Source organism: Grammomys surdaster, unplaced genomic scaffold (genome assembly GCF_004785775.1).
Source record: "Grammomys surdaster isolate TR1022 unplaced genomic scaffold, NIH_TR_1.0 167, whole genome shotgun sequence".
NCBI lineage: Eukaryota > Metazoa > Chordata > Mammalia > Rodentia > Muridae > Grammomys > Grammomys surdaster.
Window position 1 is genome coordinate 8,881,768 of NW_021604615.1, and position 21,484 is coordinate 8,903,251.

At 44.8% G+C, this 21,484-nt stretch overlaps 1 protein-coding gene across 2 annotated transcripts in view; it reads left to right on the top strand.

Annotated features, from left to right (window-relative positions):
* The window catches only part of Dlgap2 (DLG associated protein 2), a 720,970-nt gene that overhangs the window by 149,177 nt on the left and 550,309 nt on the right, over positions 1-21,484 (top strand). For both annotated transcript variants that reach the window (XM_028766298.1, XM_028766297.1), the window contains one exon: positions 6,296-6,350. In XM_028766298.1, coding sequence (XP_028622131.1) covers positions 6,296-6,350 — 55 coding nt within the window. The remainder of the gene's footprint in view (positions 1-6,295; positions 6,351-21,484) is intronic.

Genomic DNA, 21,484 nt, shown 5'->3' on the forward strand with positions numbered 1-21,484 from the left:
GGTAAGCATGTTTACCCATCTCATGCTGAGCAGGAAGGAGGCATGTGGAGACACACAGGGAAATCCTGAAGTAAGCATCTCACCTGTCCTGATGATGGCTGGTCCCTGCTCATCAGTGTCAGCACCACAAGAGGAAGGCAGGAGTAGAGAATGATTCAGCACATATGGAGACCAGCATCTCCAGAGACTGTGAAATCGGATGCTGCTGAGTCTCCTTTCCTGAGAGACATGGGATGCTGTGTTTTCTAAAAGAAACCTAAGGCTGTTTCTTCATAGCTCAGTTTGTTGGGAAAAGTTAATTGAATACTGATTAACATTCTTGACACTCTAAAAAAATGTGTCTATTTCTGGGACCTGTGTCCTCTAAGAAGCATGTAAAACTGTGTAACATCACTTCAAGTTTTTAATACCACAGTGTTTATCTATTGTACAAACTGCAAAATCTTAGACTGGCAGAAATGCCGATGTATAGTGGCCCATCGGGCCCAGCATCTTGCTGCTCATGAAGGAAGGACATCAAGTCTGAGAGAAGGCTGAGGATGGCAAAGAATGATACTTCCTAAGAGTTCATACTTGAAAATAATGTCTATTGGTGTTTTAAGAGGTTAAAAAACAGGGCAAAATTCCATGTACAGTGGACTTCCCAAAGGCTCTGAGGCCACCTTTCACCTTTGGGGCTCATTCTGTACCTCAGAGAGATAGTTGTCTTTGATGGTAGCTATTACCCCGCCCCCCACCCCCCCGTGGGCCTAGCAGTCTTGAGACTATTCAGGCCACACAGGTACCTGGCTCCTAGTCTCTTACACATTCCAGACTGCGAATGTATGATGTTGGCTTGATTTCATATTAACAGTGTTGGGGATCAGATGATAACACATGGGCCTTGATAGGTAGAGGACCATGGACCATCAGATTTTACAGCCATGATATCACTAAGAATAGAGATCATGCCAAAAGTAGAGGAGCCATCCATATTTCTGTCCTCAGGGAGGGAAGAGCCTGTGCTGTGTCTGCAGCCAAGATGAAGCTGAGGAAAGTAACATGGACGGAGAGGAAAATCTCAGAGACATAACAGGAGATGGGCAGACTGGAGGAGTGTGCTGGAGGGATGGAATACCAAGCAGGGAGACCATTACAAGAGTATTACATGAAAGCAGAGAGGCGGACTGGGGATGGTGATTAGGCCCACTCATCCCTGCGCCCAAATAATGGATTTTCCAGGAAGAGAAACAGAAAAGAAATACCAGAGTTTCTGAGAATTAGAGGTTGTGAGTCTCCATCACGGCTCAGGTAGATGCACAGTGTGGGAGCATCAAGCCCACGGGCTTAAATTGCAGGGTGACAGTTCCTCACCTGGTCCACTCTAGCTACACTTCAGAGTGAGCACGTAGCTTCTCCTTGATTAGGAAGTGGACTGTGTCTCTGCTGAGAAACAGAATAAGTACAGAAGTGCTAACTTTTTGAAAGAGAATAGACTTTAGTGTGTGTGTGTGTGGGGGGGCAGGGAGCAGCAATCTCCAAGAATATTAGGTTGAATATTAGGTTGTCTGCCATCAGGATGTAGATTCAGAAACTTGGCAAGGTACTCCAGGGGACTTGGGAAAGAGAACACACAGACAGCAGATATTTATGTTTCTGGGATGGGGTCTAACAGAGGACCCCCAACTCTTTCTGAGGCTGATCATCCTCCCATGGTAACTTCTTTTAAAATGGGGACATCTAACTGGAGCCAGACTGGTTTGAAGCATCACACATACACCATGCCCTTAATACTCCAGCACCCTGTCCCCAGTTTGCAAGGGAAAAGATTCCTACCTGTGAGTGTTTTGCTGAGTCCCATGGCTTAGTTTGGAGCTAGGCTACCAGAATCCTTGAGAGTCTCCAGGGATAGCAAGAGCTTGACAGAAGGAAGCTGGCGAGAGGAGTGGAGGAAGGAAGGAGGTAGGGATTCCTTATCTCCATTGTAGATGTTCTTGTGATCATCAGTCAGGGAACTCAAATACCCTGCAGTTATTTGGATGAGAAACGGAGGGTTCAAGAGCAAGTGGACTGTCAGAAATGTCCTGGTTCCAGCGTCTGTAAGACCTTGTAATGGCCCACAAAGGCTCGTGCCTCATCCTCCTACCATCATGCCTCATCACCTCACTGTCGTCAGAACCACCGTCCTCTCTCAGGCTCTACTCAGCACCCACCCAACACAACTGACCCCGGAGTCCCCAAACAACCAGACACCCACTCATGGGGTTTTTTGTTCCGTGTGAGGGCTCAGCAAGGATGGGGCAGCTTGAAGCTAAATATGAACTCAAACCAGCAATTGCAAGGTAGAATGGTTCAGAAGCAGGAAGGAAAAGGGAAGATCCAAGAACACAAACGTTTGCTGCAGGCAGGCACAGAGAAGGGTGGACTGTGGTCCACTCCAGGTTCTCAGTGATGTGTCTATGGGAATGAGTAGGTTGTCATTCCAAAGGCACTATGGAGGGAGAGTGTCACAAAGCACAGAGGTTGGGTTGAGAGATCAAGGGGTTGATAATGCTGTAGTGGTAGCCAAGGGAGTCTAGGCCATATTTTGAAATAAGCCCTGGGTTTATTATCTTGCAGCAAATTGAAGCCCAGAAAACTCCACGACTTGCCAATAAATGATATTGGTGACACCAGGATTCCTCATTGGAACTCTCCAATTGCTGGGTTTTACCACATTGTGGGTTGAATTCTCTTTCCCCCAAGCACCTCACAGTATGCCACGATTCAGGTTCTAGGGTCCTAGAAGACTTAACAAAGGTAGACAAAGCCATGAGGTAGGCTCTAATTGAATTGAACTGTTTGTAGAAAGGACGTGCAGGCACATGCAGGAGAAGATGGTTTAGTTGACATGCGTGTGAAGGCAAAGCTATGAGGGTGTGGACACACATGCATGGAAGGAAGGCCATGTGAGTTGTGTATGTATGGAGGGAACACCATGAGCAAGTATGCATAGGAGGTCATATTAATGCACACATGAGGAGAGGACTTTGCTGACATATGCCTGTGGAGGGAAGAGCATGAAGAGAGGTAGGGAAAGGCCATGCAGATACAATGGAGGTTGGAGGAATATAAGCCCTGTGTGCCAGGAACCATAAAGAGTAGAGATATATAAATAGGCATCCTTGGAGCCTTTAAGTGATGCATAACTCTATACTTTGGTTTTAGATTTCAGGCCTGCAGACTATGTGGCAGGATATTTAAATGTTCTAAGCCACCCATACACGGCACCTATCACATCTGCTTTGAGAGGCTGATATTCTATGTAGCAGGATTTTCCAAGGTCACATGGACTTTAAACAGTTGAACTGCTGTGCTCCTTACTCTAGAGGCCCTTCAAGCTCAGAAGTGATGGGAGGGTCAGAGGTCAGAGGACCACTGAACTCTGACCCTCTAGGGACTACTGTCTCTAAAGATGTCAGTGGGGGAGCAGAGGAAGGCCATGCGTTCTGGTATCTAGAGACAGACAGAGGTTATAGTCATCTGGGACCTGAGTGAAGAAGAAAGAATAAAACTGCCCAGAGGTATCACCTGGGTGATCAGAGGTCTGAGTCTTTCTTGGGTCTTGGCATCACAACCTGAAAGTAAAGATGTATTCAGGTCTATACTATGAAACACCAGTCCATGGCCAGTGTAGCCTAGAGTATGTGCGATGCAGCCAGAGTCACCAGACACATGGAATCTAAATCTTCCTCAGGTAATGTTGCAGAAGTGTCTGTCTGTCTCCCTGTGGGGTTATGTTTTTGTCTTTGATCTAAGAAGGTGGTACCTAGAGAGAAAGTAGAACTCAGATAATTGAGACATTGGAGTTCTTATTTAGGAAGCGGATCTCTAGCTGGAAGAATATGAGCTTACACTGCATAGATATCAATGGGGGTCTCATCAGAATGTGGACTGATGGACACTCTGAGACCTTGTGTAGTGCTGAGGGAGACTCTGGGGGTCTTTGCATTTGTTGTCCCTCTCTCCTGACTTTGGACAGCAGAGCATAATATCTCCAATTATCTTCAGCCGTTAAATGCTCTCAGAGAATAGACAGGTTGAGCAGGATTGAACTTTTAAAGTGCCTTCGGGCAGGCAAGATAATTTCATTCTCCTTTGCTGTCTTCTGTAAATCCTTCAGAGAGAAGGAAATAAACCCATTACAGTCTTGCCTGGATGTTCCCTTAAGCTGGCTTCGAGGAAGTGATGTGTGCCTGGCATTTGAGAGTCTGCGGCTGTATCCAAAATTTAGTGCAGGTGTCTTACTGGGGATGGAGGCTGGGAGGAGACTGTCAAGATTAGATATAGGCGCCATTTTTGAACACAAATCGTCCGCCTTGGGAAAGTCAAGGTGAATTCTACCGTGGACTGTTTATGACTTCTTCAGGCTCCTTATATTTTCCTGTTTGCGGTCAAATGAAAGCTACTTGGCACGTTAAAAGTAAACTGAAGTTGTGTCAGGGAGGGAATGTTGCTTCAAAGGGATCAAAAGTGAGATCCCTGGATTGTGCTGGCGGCTTTTTTGGGGGTAGTGGCAGCTTGGGAAAGCTCTGAGGTGAAGCAGGAAGCTTGAGTGTGAAGTTATCAGTGCTTCAGATCCAGGTGTCCATGTGGCTTAACCCAGAGACCTTGACCTAGAGTGGCTGCCCCTGGGAATCATTGATCAGTCTCTAAGGTCACATGTCAATAAAACTGACATGACTATTCCTCAACTTGGTAGTCCTCAGGTTAGACATTTCTATATACACCATGGTCTTTGGGACCTGGCTTAAACACAGGTCTCTTAGTTCAAGACCCAGGGGAAGGACGACATTGTGGTGATTCAGATGATACAGACTCAGACAGACAGAACCAACTGTGGAGAGATCTTGCCGGTGTAACTTCTGGGTTTAAAGTCAATTTCCTACTCGGGACGGCCATACTCAACAGAAGACTTACCCATTGGAACTCTGTGTTCCTATGTTCTAAGCCTTGAAGGCTCAGGGCTGCTCTCGAGGAGAAGTCAGACATAAACCCATGGGACAGTCCTGGTTGATGGAGATCATCAGCCCCCATAGACTCTGGATCATGGGCTAGAGCTGACACTGTGGTTCTCACCCTGCTCTTGAAGATGAATTGAATGAGATTTTCATAAGCTATGGTTTGTGTCCCAATGCAGTAGTTAACTAGACGAACGTTTCAGAGAGAATGTAATCAGATATGTTTTTGAACTCTAATCCCACGTTTTCCATAGCATTTACTAGATTCAGACTTGCTTATTACTTTATTTTATTTTATTTTTTTTGTGCATGTGTAAGTAGATTTTATCCAGAGTCAGAAATTATTTATGCTGTTCTGTACAGCCAATTATATTTAGGATAAAAAGCATCCTTTACTGAACACAAGGTATTCTCAGGGAGTGGGGGAAGTAAGACTGGCTAAGGCAGAGAAGAAGGTCCTCCAAGTCCACAAGGGTGGGTGTCCCAATCCTGGTTTTTTCCTGGGACACGTCTCTCAGTTGTATAGAATCCACTGCCCCAATGTCACACTACTGTCCTGGGTGAAATCTCTGGACAGTTGCCACTGCTGGCCGAGGGCCATCAGGCCTGGTCTTGTGGAGCATGTGAGGGTTCAGCTTTTCTCTGAGTGGCTTAGGAAGCATGGTCGTAAATTTTCCGCTGAGAATCTCCTGTTGCAGACTCATTCCAGCCCGTGCTTGGCAGAAGCTTTACGTTGCAGGATTTTCTTGACAAAACCAATTCCTATTGTTTTCTCCCTCAAATCAAATGAGACACTTCCTTCACCTTTTGCCACCAAACTTAGACTGTAAACAGAGCTCTTCGTTTTACATTTCTCCACAAATCTTCTGGCTGAAGGATGACAGCCGCTGAGGCTAGCTCCTCAGTGAAGACCCAGCAGAGTGTCCCAGCAAGGCTCCATTGCCAGGCTCTAATTACACCTAATATTTTAAAAGCCACCAGGAAAATTGGTGTGCCCATTTCCCTGCACACAGTAGTCCCTCCAGAGCCATGTTCCAGACCTCTTAGGGACCGTTAGGGTGTGCGTTACCCAGTGGCAGCCACATCCCAGGAGAACCGTATGCAATGAGTACACTTACTTGATTAACCTTTTTTGATGAAAGATGTCCGTTATCAGCTTTCTCCATATGGGTTGATTACTGAGTCCATCTTGGGTGCAGTGCCTTTTGTGCCATACTGAATGATCTTATTAGAAAACCCCTCACAGCAGCTAATGAAGTGCTTTCCCTCTGCCTGAATAATAACCAAGTACCTTTTATTTATGTGTTTTGAAACAGGTTCTGCCTGGCATTCTGCAGAAGCACTGCTGCATCTTACCAGACAGGAACACAGGTAGGACTCATCCCGATCTGAGCCCACGGATTGTGTGTCAGTGACTAAACGTCATGCTGGAATTAGATGTTTTGCAGGCTTTTTGCAATTCTCTTCTCTCTCTCCCTCTTTGTCTCTCTCTTTCTGTGATTTTTTTGATATCAGAAAAGATGGGATACTCAGTTGTCTGTTGAGTTACAAGCTGAGTCCACATTTCTGTTTTTATTGACCAAAGAATTTACATGATTTGACGTGATTGTAGTCTTGGATTTTTAAGGGAAATTGGCTAAATTTTTTAAAAGTCAAGTTGAACACATCACCTCCAAAGCTGCTTTGTTTGCTATTACTAAAATCAGCTGTCTGTTTTGGCAGTCTGGGGTGTTTGGTGTCCGTTTGGCCATCAGGGTGGTTGCTGGCCATGTGCATGTTCTTCAGAATTCAGGAAGTCAGACAGAATAGGGATATTGCGGTGCTTATTTGTGTAGTCCTGCAGTGTTGCATCATGGATAGATGGTCTGGGCAGAGTGTAAGTGCTCTCCTTTGTTTCTGAGGAAATGTGGTGAAGAGAAAGAAGGTCTATGAGCCATTTTGGAACTATTAAAGAGGAGAACGTGAGGTGTGTTTTCTGTAGATCTGTAGATCCTGATGATTCGATGCAGACAGCCTCTCATTGAAGTTATTTTCATCAAAATGAAAGTCTCAGGATCCGAGACGCGGATAGTGGATGCAGCTGGTTCTTGCAAAGGGTTTTGCAAAGCTTGCAGGTTCCTAAAATCAACTGTCTCCTCAGATAAAGGTGCATGTGCCAGGATATTTTTGTTGGGTATGAAATGGAGGTTTTCAGATTGTTTGTCTTCTGGGATGACATGCAGGGGCTTGCTCTGGTGACACTTCTGCTGCCATGTTATCATATAAACAGGCATGGTCGCCCAGGGTCGAAGGGCTTACGTTGCATATTCTGACATAAACACCAAGGGTTGGGGGAAACAAATTTACATCTTTTAAAGTAAGAATTGTGGATATATTGTTACTGATGTCATCCTTTTCAAAGTGTTTCTTTTTATTGAGGCACGTTGGTATCCATTTACTGTATTTATAGGGAAACATACATGTAACACAGTTGCATGTTGTTTAAGCCTGTGTTTTCTAATGGTCTTGGTTAATAGTGAAGATGACCGACACATACTGTGAAGAAGCACAGGGATGTGTGAGGAGGGCAGGGGTCAAGTTGCTTGCTTCATTTCATATACGCCATCAAGGCAATGAAAGCAAGCCAACCTTGAGTATATGAAGCTACCGTGGGCTTTCAGGACTAAAATGAATTTGGGGTATTTTGAGACACTTTGCTGTATGCAAAGCTTCAAAGTGAGTTTGGGAGATATTGCCATCTCAAGATAATTTATTTTCATGTCCTAAGAGGGCTGCTTGTTGGTGCCTAGACCCAGGAAGTCCTCCGACTTCACTGAGCTCAGTCTTTCTGAATTAAACATGGCTGGTTTTGAAATAAGATATATAATTGTTTCCCCTAATTTAATTGCATGTGGTAATTTTGGTCAGTGAGCTAAAATGGTGGATTAATTAATAAGTTACATGTCTCTATACTACCTTGGTTTGGAATTTGTTCATAAAAGAACGAAGGCACGTGTCGAGCATGCGTTTTTGCCTTTGTTGGTGTGTGAAGGAAAAGCCATGGGCGCAGAGGCTTTTGGAAGCACAAGGGGATGCAGCATAGAACACACTGTAACCGAGGTGCAGCTTGGTGGGGAAGTTCCCAGTGCGTTCGTGGTTCTGGGTTGAATTCAGCTTTTACTTTCAGACACTTTCCTTTTCCAATGTCAGTGACTTTTAATAGTGTGACCCATTTCTTGCCTTTAGGTTGAGACCTGTGTGCCTTATTAACCCAGCCAACAGCTGTGTGCACTGGACTCCGGCAACCGATCCAGGTGGTCAGGGCCATCCCTGTTGATACCTAGAATTCCAGGTGCTGTCTGTGGCTTGAGTCCAGCCACCTTTTGTTAGAATTTTCTTCCAAAACAGTACAGTTGACTCTCTCTTAACCTGAAACTTGTTTTGGCGAAGGGGTCACTAGCTGGAGGTGTCGTTGGCCTCAGCTTTTGGGATATTACCCTTGTCACATACCCTTGTCACAGGGTTGGTTCCTGTGTGCCTCTATTCAAATTGGTGGGTCATAGGTGGCTGCAGGGCTATGGGGCATGCTGACCCCCTGGTGAATTTGGAAACTTTTCTAAACAGCAACTTCCTTACCTACATCTTTGGATTATAGCCAGGGATTTCCAAGAGAGCTCTGACCTGTCTTTACAGGGTTATAGGCAGCGCGGGCTTACCACTCTAAGACATGCTCTTACATTGCTTGACCACTTTATGCTCTTACCTTCTGGGGCATGGCGACTTTGGTTTTTGATATAAAATGCAGCACACAGTATAAACTATTGCATTGTTTCTTGTTCTTCCTGCTTCATAAGATTTGTGTGTGGGTTACATATGGAGAAGTTTAGAGACGGTACCAGTGGCAACTGATTGTATGTATTTCCCTTTTAGTGAGACAGACCGTGCAACTGTTGGCAGCTATTTGGTTCTCACGTCTGGGTTCTGGTCTTGTTTGTCAGCAGTTTGTTTCAGCGTGGCCACGCAGGTTGTGGGATAGCAGAGTGTGGGATGCCATCAGAAGGCTCTCCCTTGCCTCTGGGATTGGCTGCCTCAGGGTGTTTGTCTGTGTCCTTCAGGAGACAGCCTGTTCTGCCACCAAGAATGAAGACATTGTGGGAACAAATTTATCTCACAGAATGGCAAAAACATTCATTCCCCACAGGCCTTGACAACAACAAAGTGACAGGCTGTACACAGACTAAGCATGCTGGGAGATTTGACTTTGGGCTAGATTTCATTCCAAAGTCACAGAAAGGTGATAGTGAAACATGTTCTCCATGGAAGTTAGTAGAAAGAGCTTCATGTGTGCGGCTGTGACTCTTGCTTCTCTGCCAGCTCATGATGGTATTCCTGAAACACCTGAGCATTCCTGTCTCTGAGGTTGCCTGACTGTCAGTCAGTGAGAGTTGCTGCTCAAACAGCTTCCCTCAGCAGGGTGACGCTGGGGAGGTGGGAACCCGAGCCTCTAGTGTTTGCCAGTTCCCAGCCCTGCTGTAAAGGTCCTGGGAAGAGACTGGGAGGTGGCCAGACTCTGATCAGTCTTTTGGGCAGTTAGAGACCTTCGACCATCTTCTGTGCAGCCTTCCTAGGGTACTGACTGTGGTTAAACATGGTCTCCATGCAGTGCAAATTTCTTAGTGTATTTGGGCTGAATAGAATCTTGGATTAAAACCTAATGTTTGAAACAGGATCCCTAATTTTACAATATCCACATATGTTGAACAGATCTGTTTTTTACATGCAGATAGGATATATATATATATATATTTTTTTTTTCAGTATTGCCTAGGACTTTAGTCATCTACAGGGCAGTCAGCTTAATTATACATCATCAACCATCCAAGGAGCAGGAGGGCTGTTGAAACTAGACTGACTGCTGGCCAGCTTGCAAATTTAGTTCAGAAAACAGAGGGGACAGACATCTCTGTTGAAACGGCAAGAAAGGGTAGTAATTTTACATCTACCAGATTTCTCATGAGCCAAAGGTTTTCAACAGCTTGTTATTTCAGACTGAAGACATAAGGGGAAATGAACGAGTCAGTTTGTTCTTTTTCTACAGCCTGTCTGCAGGGGCATGACTCGAAGTGACTGGTCCCAGAGACGGGACACTTGGTTCATATATATATGGCTGGCATGCTGTTTCGTGGTGTTGCAGAGAAGACGCTGAATGGTGGCCCTGCAGAGTACCTTTAGTTTAGAGCTTCTGTATTAGCTTTGGCTATTGCCTGTGAAGGAGAGACACTGCCTTCTTCAGAGGATAAGGACACAGACCCCACTTCCTGGCTTTCTCCTCTACATAGCTGCAGAACACTGTGCTGTAACTCACTCAGCATCTCACACAGTGTTGGTCTGCGATGCTACAGTAACCTCAGGAGATCTTTCCTGTCCGTGTGTGGCTCTCTGATAAAGTGTAGGGCAGAATGATGTGGAGAGGAATGGTGATACTGTTACGGGGGAAGAGGGCCCTGGCTGGCTGTGGAGCCCCTTGGGTGACTGCAGTAAGTACTGTGCGTGGAAGGGTCCTGGAGGGATGCGTCATGTACAGAGTGCACAGGCCGGGGCAGAGTGCCGAGTAATGCCATTTTAATATTATGGGTTGACGGCTTATTCTCCGAGAGGCCAGATGCTCCAAGGGAGCTCTTTTACCCAGTTACTGCAATTATTTATACTACCTTTTTCCTTTTCAAAAAAGAATTGAGGTTGTGCAAATGGAATGCCATATGATATGATTCATAAACTAAGAATAACGGGCCCTGAGCTAAATGGAGAAAGTAAATGCTGTGAGCTGTGGAGATTTGCCTTCTCTGTCGCTTAACACTCCGTGCCATTGTTGAGTGAGCAGAATGCTTGTTTTCCTGTGCTCTCTCTCCCCCGGCCCACCAACCAAAGACAGAAGAAAAGCCTCTCATGCATCAAAGGGCTTAATTTCATAAACTGAAAATGATTTTATTACAAAATCGGTAGGGTTTCAAACCTACTGCCAGAATGTAAGTTTATAGATCAATAGTTTTAGGACCAAAATAGCTTTATTCATTGTGGTTTTTCTTCACCTATAGGGTCTCACTATATCTTAGATGGCAAGTTTTTTTTAAAAGTAGAAACCTGTACACCTCAGTAGAAATACAGCCCAGAATAAACTGTGCTTATTCCCATCCCTGTAGTGTGCTTGTGTGTGAAGACTAACTGAGCTGTTGACTCTCACAGACCTGGGCACTCTTCACTTGGCTTCCTTCCTGGTGATAGTGGTGTGAAGCCAAGAGGCCATGAGGCCTGTCTTAGTTAGGGTTTTACTGCTGTGAATAGACACCATGACCGAGGCAACTCTTATAAAGACAACATTTAATTGTGGCTGGCTTATAGGTTCAGAGGTTCAGTCCATTATCATCAAGGCAAGAACATGGCAGCATCCAGGCAGGCATGGTGCAGGAGGAGCTGAGAGTTCTACATCTTCATCTGAAGTCTGTTAACAGAATACTTCCAGGCAGCTAGGATGATGGCCTTAAAGCCCACACCCTTAGTGACACACTCACTCCAACAAGACCACACCTTCTAATAGTGCCATTCCCTGGGCTGAGCATATACAAACCATCACAAAGCTAAAGAGCAAATGCTCTTGATTCTTCTCCTCTGAGAGGTTACAGACTCACCCTGTAGCTTGAACAATATCCCTTAATAATAGCCCCCAAGTTCACTGGACCACCCTATATAGACCACCGCAGCTCTCTGCAGCTGGGCGTAGCAAAATTAACTTCTCGGGGAGGCTCTTGGCTTGTCCTGACTGTAATTTCCATTCGGTGCTGTCCTTTCCAAACCTGAGTGGCTGCATGCTAACCTCAGCACTGAGTGTTTACCTAACATCTCAGAATGTGCTCTGGATCATCAAGAGAAAAAATGACCTCCCAGTTCATGGTGCTCTAGAGTTTTTTATTTTACAAGCTCTTTAGGGTGGAAAAAAAAGTATACAGACAAGAGGTTTGTTAGGGGTGATACTCTGGGTGGATGCTCTGAAATCTGGTCTGCTGTGGAACACTGTGGGGAGGACGGGTTTCCTTCAGACAGAAGTCTCGTCCTTGTTTCTGTGCATGCTGCTTTAGGACTCCCAGTAGCAGTGCTACCTTAGGAACCTCCCCACTCCAGGAGAAGGCTGTGGAGTATCTCAGGACAGCATTACATATCCCACCCCCACCCCACTAGCACCTGGTGCCATGTGGCTGGATGTACAACTCGTTTCAAGATGAACAGTAAACACTCCCTATGTACCCTGACCATAGTTCGTTCCTGTTTACCATTGCCCAGTGCTCTGTACTTGTCTTGGTACATTAACCATGGCTTTGACTCACTGAAGACTCCCTATTCCTTTCCCCTAACTCTGCCATTCTTTTCCGACCCATTCCTTTCATAAGTTACCTTACATTCGTGCTGGTGTTGAGTCAGGATCATGTGCATTCACCTGTACATGAAACGTATGACAAAATGAAGGTTGATGTGTACTGGCAGTTCGGCAAGCATAGTCTAAGCTCTGAGTTACCAGAGGTGAGGAAATGGCCATAGGCTACCTCCTCTTATTACTACAAAATGCTGGTCTCCTGAAGAGTGGAGATGAAATGGAAACCTAGTAGTTCTCACCCTCCTCTTAGCTGGGGTGGGTCAAGCCACCAGGAGCTGGGTTAGTCAGGTTACATAAGTGGACTCAGGTGGCCCAACCTAGGACCTAGCCATATTATCAGGAACAGGAAAGGCCATCCTTGCAGAACTTGTGGCAGAGGATGGGCTGGGAGGAGGTGTAGGGATACTCATAGGTTTTCAAAATTTACCGCTTCTCCTAGCTTGCAACTCAAGTAAGAGAGTAGGAACTTCACATCCACACGTGTTCCAATGTGTAATGTGGAGCACTGGGATTGGAAAATAGCTTACAGTTATTGCTGAGAATTTGAGGTTTGCATATGAGCATGTTTTCTAAAGATGCTACTGAGGGTGAAGAGTAGGCAAGGAACAGGAGAGGAGTGTGTGGTCCCAGGATGGGATGGATGGGAAGCGTTAGGACATCCCTGATTGTTATGATACTGTGGCTCTGGCATGGCTTCCACACCCTGAATTGGTCCAGTGCATGCTCAGAACAAGTTCCCTCTCTTGGTTAATGTAATATAATAATTGAATGTTAGAAGTTGGTCGGACTCCTGGCACCAAGTCTCTCCAGATGTGGAGGTCCCCCTTAAAGTTAAGGGGGCTTCCTCATGGAACGCACATAGTTAAAGGCCTTGATTTATTATAGCACTTCCCATGGGTAGGAAGGGTCTTTTCCTTGGGATTTGTTTTCAGTGTGTTTGAATGATGCAGAAACATTTTGTCTACCTTGACTGAGCAAAACCACTAAATGTGAATTTGAAGAAGGCTGAGTTGGCCTTTTAGGGATGAAAAAGTATATAGAGGTGGCATGTGTGGTAATTTGTGAATGAACCCTTGCTGGCTCCATAAGTTGTATGAGAAACAGTCTAGAGTCAGGATTAGGTTGCTGTGTGAACATGTGAAGATGCCTCAGTCAACATTGCCTGTCTCTGTGTCTTCATGTTTGCATTGGTGGCTCAGACACCCCCTGACTGGGTCCAAACTTCCAAGCTAATTCCTGTATTTCCCCCAAATGTGTTTTCTTAGGAAACCTTATTTCTCACCAGATTCTCTGTCTGAGCCATTCTTATAGGACAGCCCTCAGGAGGGCGAGCCTTTTGTGAATCAGAGCAGCCTGAGTAACAATAGGACTCTGTTTTGAATCTCTGACTCACTTAAACTTCACTTTGCAGAGTGAAGAGTCAGTCCTTAGACATTTTATTCGGTGTCGAGGCGTTTTGTACTGCCATTTGGATGTCCCCCATTTAAGCATTTTTTAAATGATTGTGTCCGTTGCTTTCCCAGATCTGGAATAACAAACTTTGCTGAGTGCTGAGGACATTTTTATTGCTATTGCCATTTGTGCATGTGTGTGAATACGTATGTGCTTGCTGAGAAATCAAAGATTTTTAGATACAGGCTCCTGCTTTCAAATGTACCTGTTAGTTGTTGAAGTCAGTTAGAATCCCCTAAGATGATGAATGTTGTTGATAGTTAAGCCTGCAGTAGAAACTGGGGTCTACCAGTTGTCTGACAATATGGCTCAATTCACAGGCATTTAAATAGTCCACATTCTGCCTATGCTGCTGGGTGGAGCACAAATCTTTCCAAGAGACTGCAAGGCTACCACACACCTAACTTGATCTCCAAAGGGTGGCCTGGCTATTGTTCTTGGTCTTTGGGAAACAGAAGCTTTGGGATGACCATGAGCAGTGTGGTAATTGTGAAATTTACTTCATGAGGATTATGGCGGTATTCCAGTTACTGCTGGTTCTTACTTAAGCCAAGATTGGCTCATTTACTATTTTGATAGATTTTTAGATATAACATATTTGGATTGAGATAAATGATTTTGAATGAATGATAAACTGTTACAGAATATTTATGGCCATTGAAAATTTTGAACAATGTTAATTTAAAAATTACATTATAATCAATATATATAATCTTGACTTCAGAATCCATATTTTAAAAGTAAAAAGTCTTGGTGTGTAAGAATGAATTATTTGATATGAACTTGACAGGAGGGGATGTTGACCGAAGTGAGGCTACTGCGTACTGGGGAATGGTCTGTATAACAGGGCTGTAATAACAATGGGCCTGTCTCAAGTGGTTTTAGGCCCTTGATTATGGGCTTCTGGGATTGGCATATGCTCTAGCCCTTCTCCTTCTGCTACATGTTGGGTGCTACCTAGAGAGAGGGAGGGAACCAAAGAAGGGGTTGAGCCGAACCCACCCTGCCCCTAGCACTAAAGAGAGATCTCTGGAACGCAGTAGTGCTCGGCCTCTGTCGACATATGCCAGGTTACAGTTGTGCCTAGGACAGAAGCACCAGATTGGGATGACCTTGAGAATAAGAAGGATGTTGGCAGTCTCTCAGGGAAATGTAGAGAAAATATCAGACACAGCAAGGGTCCTATACAGTGTCACACATATGGCTTCCTTCTGAAGGACACTGGTTCCTGGTGTGTGTGATCTGTCTGGACCACTAACTTCTCATCTTGCCAGAGATCTTTCTCTTTACTAAGAGGAGACTTAATAAGGGATTGTTTCTTAACACTTACAAATTAGCTTGGTGCTGATCTGGCTATACACACACTCCACTCGGTGTTGTTGCTTTCCTGTGGTGCCTGTTGCATAACAGTGCCCCCCTCACCACCCCAAGACTGAGACATTCCATCCTGTAGGGAACCTCTTTTAAGCAGGAAGATAAACAACTCAAAATAGCTTCAGGAAGTTCCTGAAACTGACAAGATTCATTAGGTCCCTCCCCGCTGGAGTAAGCAAAGCCATAAAAGCTGAGAGGTCCTTTCTGACTAGCAAAGCTGAGCTGCAAAGAAGACTCTCAGTCAAGCTAAGCAACAAAGACTCTGTGATAAAACTAGCAGTTTGGAAGAAACAGAAACCGGCTAGAAGTTTGGAGCAACAGAGTCAGCCACATAGAAAGGACACTCCTCAGCCTGTTGAGCTTCCTGCAGGCAGTGCAGTGTCCCCAGCTTTGTGAGCTGTCACCCTTGCTGAGGTGGACCTTGGTGGTACAGCTGGCTTTGAGTCTATTCTGCTCCTGTAACCCCTCACTCATATCCCTGTAAGTAAGCCCAGGAAAACTCATGGTTCACCAAATTGGACTCGGGTGGTATCGGTACTTTGGTCTGTTGTGGGCTCCCTGTCTGGGGTGAATAGATGTGTGTCCCCAGAAAAAGTTTTTTTTTTTTTTATACAGTCTTTGATACCGCAGCTATCCCCTTCACTTGTTTGTCCTATGTCTTGCTTCAGGTTTATGAAGCCCCCACTCTCTTGTTTCCCTTTGTTCTTGGTTCAGGCATTTCACCTGGGTCTACAGTGCTGTTGTAGTATTCATGGTCCCAGCTAACACTGTTTCCAGTTTCTGTGGACTGCACAGGTCTCTGGGATCCCTCATCAGAAGCCTGTGATGTATATCACACAGGCTGCAAGTTCCAGTGTTGTTTGGGAGTACTTGTATGTGTGGTGCTTGTGTACATATGGTATATGTAGGCCTGTCCCATGGGCTTTTTAGTGGGACATTTATGGGTTTGCTGGGACCTGCTAGCCTTTTCTGTTGTTCCCATATGACAGAGCATGGATATCTGTTACTGCAATCTGGTCACCCGTGTGACAGTGGGAATAGCTCCTCTACTAATACAGCTGTGCTACTAACCACTTGCTGTCTGTGTGGGACCTAGCTGGTATCTTCCCATGATGCTTGGCTATTTTAGTAAGGAATTGGGATAGAGGGTGTTCTTGCTTGTCTTGTCAGGATGCAGTTCACCCTGAACTGTGGGATTGAAGCCTGGTTCTTCGTACTTCACTTGGGCTCCTCTGGAGTGAATTTATTGTTCTTTCTCTGCTCATGAGAATGTCATGCTCCCCTCCCTCAGTGGACAGTGAGGGCTTTGACTGGGAGAACTGGAGGGAAGGTTACCTGGTGAGCCCTTGTTCTGGGTGGGAGAAGACTTGGGATTGTCTCAGCGGAGGTTGGCAGCAGTGACACTGTGTGTCATAGGTTTCAGGTTTGATGGGATGACCAGATCCTCACAGCAAGAGTCCATCTACCTTTGTGGTGCTGCTGGTTTTTATTAGTGCAATTCAGAAGCATGCCTCTTAGAATTGACCCACATGCCTCTGCCTTACCCTACAGCTGCCTCCACTAGCAGGGCCCTTCTCACTGGTGTACTAAAAGGAGGGTGTTAGTGTCAGGAAGGGCTGGCTTCCTCCTGAAGCCCCAATAATGTAAAGGGAGCCATCAAGTGAAAGTCACTGAATTATTTTTTGTTTGTTTGTTTTAATATTTTAAAACTAGTCAGATACCTCAATGGCTGGGCGAAGAATTTCCTGCCCTAATCTTATCAGCTAGTCTGTTCTAGCCATCCGTCTGGTGGTCGAGGCCACTGTGTTCAGTCCCCCAAGATCTTACATGGCGGTTGCGTCCTTCCGTTCCAAAGCCTGCTCCAACTCCTCTTGAATTCTTTCTCTTGAAGTTGAGAAGTTTGAATATTTGTCAAAAAAACCTCCCAACCCAAACATGATATGATAGGTACATTTCATTGTAAAACCATTCTGTACTAAATGAAAAGGTCTAAAAGCTATCACTTCGTTTTATTTTTTTGGTAAAACGAAGTATTGATTAGGATTTTTAAAATATTTATTTTTATTAAGTCTTGAATCATGTATGTGGGCATGTATCTGTGTATGGCTGTATACATGTGAGTTCAGGTGCCTACAGAAGCCAGAGGCATTGGGTCCCTTGGAGCTAGTTATAGGTGGTTGTGAGCTGCTCTGTGTGGATGCTAGAAATCCAACTGGGTCCTCTGCAAGAGCAGCATTCTTTTTTTTTTTTTTTTTTTTAGTTCAGCTACAGCATTTTTACTTCAGATGCAATAAATTTATATTACTAAATTCATGGTAACTGTCAATAAATAATCCTCAAATATTTAGTATTCAGATACATGGAAAATTCCACAAAATTTACCCAGTAAATATCTGATTCCATTTAAACTGTTCTATTTGCTGAAACCAAAATTTTCTAGTTTCTTCTCTGAAACCACCTTAACTTATAAAATGAGATTCTAAGGAAGGTGACTATAAACATCTAAAAACTTAGCGGCTAAAAGTCAATAAAAAAAATGTTAACCTCATTTTTATACAAAGTAAAACGCGTTAAGAGATTAGCCATAAAATGCAAAATGTGATCAACGGCATTTATTTTCCCTTTTGAGGAACTGAAGCGTTGACAGCATTACTTCAGAGACCTAGGCTGGTAGGGACAGCTGCTACTGACACACTACTTACTTCCTGGTTTTCCATGACTGTGTGAAGAAGAGCAGCATTCTTAACCATTGAACCACCTCTCTAGCCTCTCTAGCTTAAACTGTCCTTATGTGTCTTCTTGTGTAGGGCCCCAGTGGCCACTGTGCTGGTCCCTTGGCTGGTGATGCTTGGGTCCTGCAGCCTCCGCCACACCCTGGTTAGCATGATGCGCGTCTCTTACCCACAACTGCAGCTTCACGTAAAGACAGTGATGGATTTCCCACACGGGCTGGCTTATTTAGCAGCACAGTCTCATTGCTTAACAGTTTTCGGGCGGCATATAAATCACCCTCAGCCCACTTGATTTATAGCAGCCATTTCCTCAGGTAGGAGTTGGGGTTAATTTGCAGAGATATTAAGGACAGATGCACAAATAATGAAATTGAGAGAGGAAAATGTTTCTTATGGCGACGTGAAGCTGAGAATTCCGCAGTTGAGAGATAGTGGTCTTGGTCTAGAAGCCTGGGGTCTGGTACATGGGGTAACTCTGGGGACTGTTACCATGATTCTGCTATGTGACAAACTCTGTATTGTGGCACTGGCTGTGGAAGAAGCTGTAAACCTTCCCTCAGGTGTCTCCGTGGCTGTGATGGGGATTTGTCTATATCTGACTTGGAAGACAGCCTTTTCTGGATCTATTCCAACAGTCTGATGTCTCTGAAGAGTTCAGAGAAGGACCCTGAGGAGAATGGTCACTCCAGGCACAGGGGTGCCACACTGATGTTGGAAACTTTTCATGTCCTCACCTGGTACCTTCCAGCCAGGATGTGGCAGTACCCAGGGCTTCTCCTGTCACTCAGAGTGATGTATACCTGAAGCTCCAGGTTCTGAAGGTGGTTGTATTCCTCTTTAGGATTTTTTTTTCCTAAGAGGAAAACAGTTGGTGACATTTAAATGTGTCTCTGTAAAGTCTCAAACAGGATTCCAAGGGTTGGGAGACATCTTTCCAATTTGTGTGACTCCTGGAGATGGGCGTGTTAGGGGGTAATAGAAGTATTTTAACTGAGCCAAATAGAACAGGAGTTTGTATCAGAGGCCCGGGGGTGGAGAGTGAGACAGGAGAAAGTGAGTTGATCATGGGCAAGTCCTGCAGAGAGGACCTTGAACATAAGAACAACAGTGTGGATGGCCAGCGTCAGGAGCCTGTTAGATGCTGTAGGGTAGAGTAGTGGCTGTTGGCAGGCAAAAGTTGCCCCTGTATTTCAGGAAAACATCCTCTTCTTAAGAGAGGGCTATCTATCTGTTCATAGGAAGAATAGACAGCACCAAAGATGCTGCTTTGGGATCTGCAGCTGCCAGTAAATGACACATTAGAGCACTAGTTGCATTTAATGTCCCAGACATCTGAACAGATGAGAGTATGCAGTCGGAAGCAGGGCTCTGAGTAAGACCTCTTGCTTTGCTTCCTCCAGGAATACACCCAGGGTTGGTATAGCTGGGTCATAGTATAGTAATCCTAGCTTTAAGTTTTTGACGAACCTCCAAACTCATTTTCTCAGTGGATCCAGCAACTAAAACTCCCACCAGTAATCCAAGATTCCTCTGTTCCCACATCCTTGCCAGCATGTGCTGTTCATTTTCTTGATCATAGCCATATTGACTGCTCGAGATGGGATGTCCTTTCCCAGATAGCTGAAAACGTTGAGCTCTCTCTTTCATCTATATCTTGGCCATCTGTACTTCTAACTTTGAAAAGTGTTCAGTTCGTTTACCCATTTAGTAATTGGATTACCTGTTCTTTTGTTATTAAATTGTTCTTAGTTCTTTTTATATCTAGCTATTAGTCTTCTTTTGGATGAATGGCTGGCAACGATTTTTCCTGTTCCAGAGCTGTCTCTTTGTTCGGTTGATTCTTTTGTTGTAAGGAAGGTTTTTAATTTGATGAAATTCCATTTGTCAGCCCTTGCTATGATTTCGTGAGCCATCAGAGTCCTATTCAGAAAGTCACCATTCACGCTGTATATTGAAGTGTTTCAGAAGAGACACCTGCATACTGGTGTTTATTGTTTTGCTGTTCACAATAGCCATGTCATGGAATCCAGCCTAGATGCCTGTCAGTGGAAGAATGAATAGAAATCCACGGTATATACGCACAATAGAGCATTACTTGGCCATAAAGAAGAACTAAATCATGTCATTTACAGGAAAATGGATGTGACCAGGGACTGTCATGTTGAGTGCAATCAGACAGACTGAGAAAGGAAAGTACCATGTATTTTCTATATTTAATCTCTACATAAAGAAAGATGAAGTGGGAGAGGAGGATATAGCGGAGGAGATCAGTGGGAGGTGACAAGGGGTAGCAGGGATGAGAACAAACAATGTTTATGTCATGCAAAAGAAAACACCATCACTAAAATCTTTGTGCAATCAGAGTGTAGTCATTAGCAAAAAGATAGAGCTCTCTCTGCAGTCATGTATCATGGGCTGCCCTTGGGGCCATGTTTGCCCTACTGTGCTGAGCTATCTGATAGTGCTTGCTCTGGAGAGTTAATCCTGGGTGTGGTTATGTGTGTCAGGCCAGCCTGTGAGTATCGGAAGACAGTGAGTTTGTCCTTGGGATCCTGTTTCATGTGAGACCTGGGTATCAGTGGCTGTGACTGCTGGTACTGTCCTGAGATGCTGTGGAGAACCCTGTGTATAGCATGAGTGGAGGGTCTGGGTTGTAGTCAGCATTAAGGAGGGAGGGGCGCTGTTAGGATGAACAAGAACCAGGTGCAGTACTTGGTGTTACTTGCCGAGGTGTTCACAAGTGAACCCACAAGGGTCATCTTAGAGGCTTTAACAAGGTCTCTCTGCTCAGTGTATTTGGGCTCCTGGGCAACATCAGAGAGCTGTTTTCATTTTGATGATGATAGAGCAGTGGGGACATGCTGGCTTTGGCAGCTTGCAGCAGTGCAAATAAATGGCTTTGATTAAAAAAAAAAACCTTTTTATTGGTTCTTTGTGAGTTTTACGTCATGCACCTTAATCCCACTTATCTCCCGTTCCCCTCTTGCTTACCCTTCACCCTTACATCCTTTGTCTCAACAGAGAAAAAAAAATGTCTCGTGGAAGCTGTAGAGTGTCACAGTGTGTCCTACAGTATACTCTTTTGTTCGCACTTTTTTGCTTACAAAAGTTCGTCACAATGACTCGTTGGTCTGGTACAAGGTCTCTGGCTTCTGCTGCTCTATTGCTACTGGAACCTCACTGAGACTCTGTGGGTCTACCTTTTCCTCATGGGTTGTTGGCCATCCAACCACATGATGAAGGGAGCAGAGGCTTCGAGCAGGACTCAGAAGGCCATGGGTATAGCAGAAGGAACTTCTGGGTGTCGGCTTCAGAGAGACAGCTCATTTTATTGCTCTAAGGGTAAGGTATATAAGGGTTATTAGGGTTACCTGCAGGAAAGAGTGATTGGTCATAACACAGTACTTAATTATTATACAGACTGGAAGGGCTGATTGGTCATAACACAGCACCTAATTATCATATGGGTAGAGGGAAAGACTGATTGGTCATAACACAGCACCTAATTATCATGTGTGTAGGGGGAAAGACTAAGACTCATG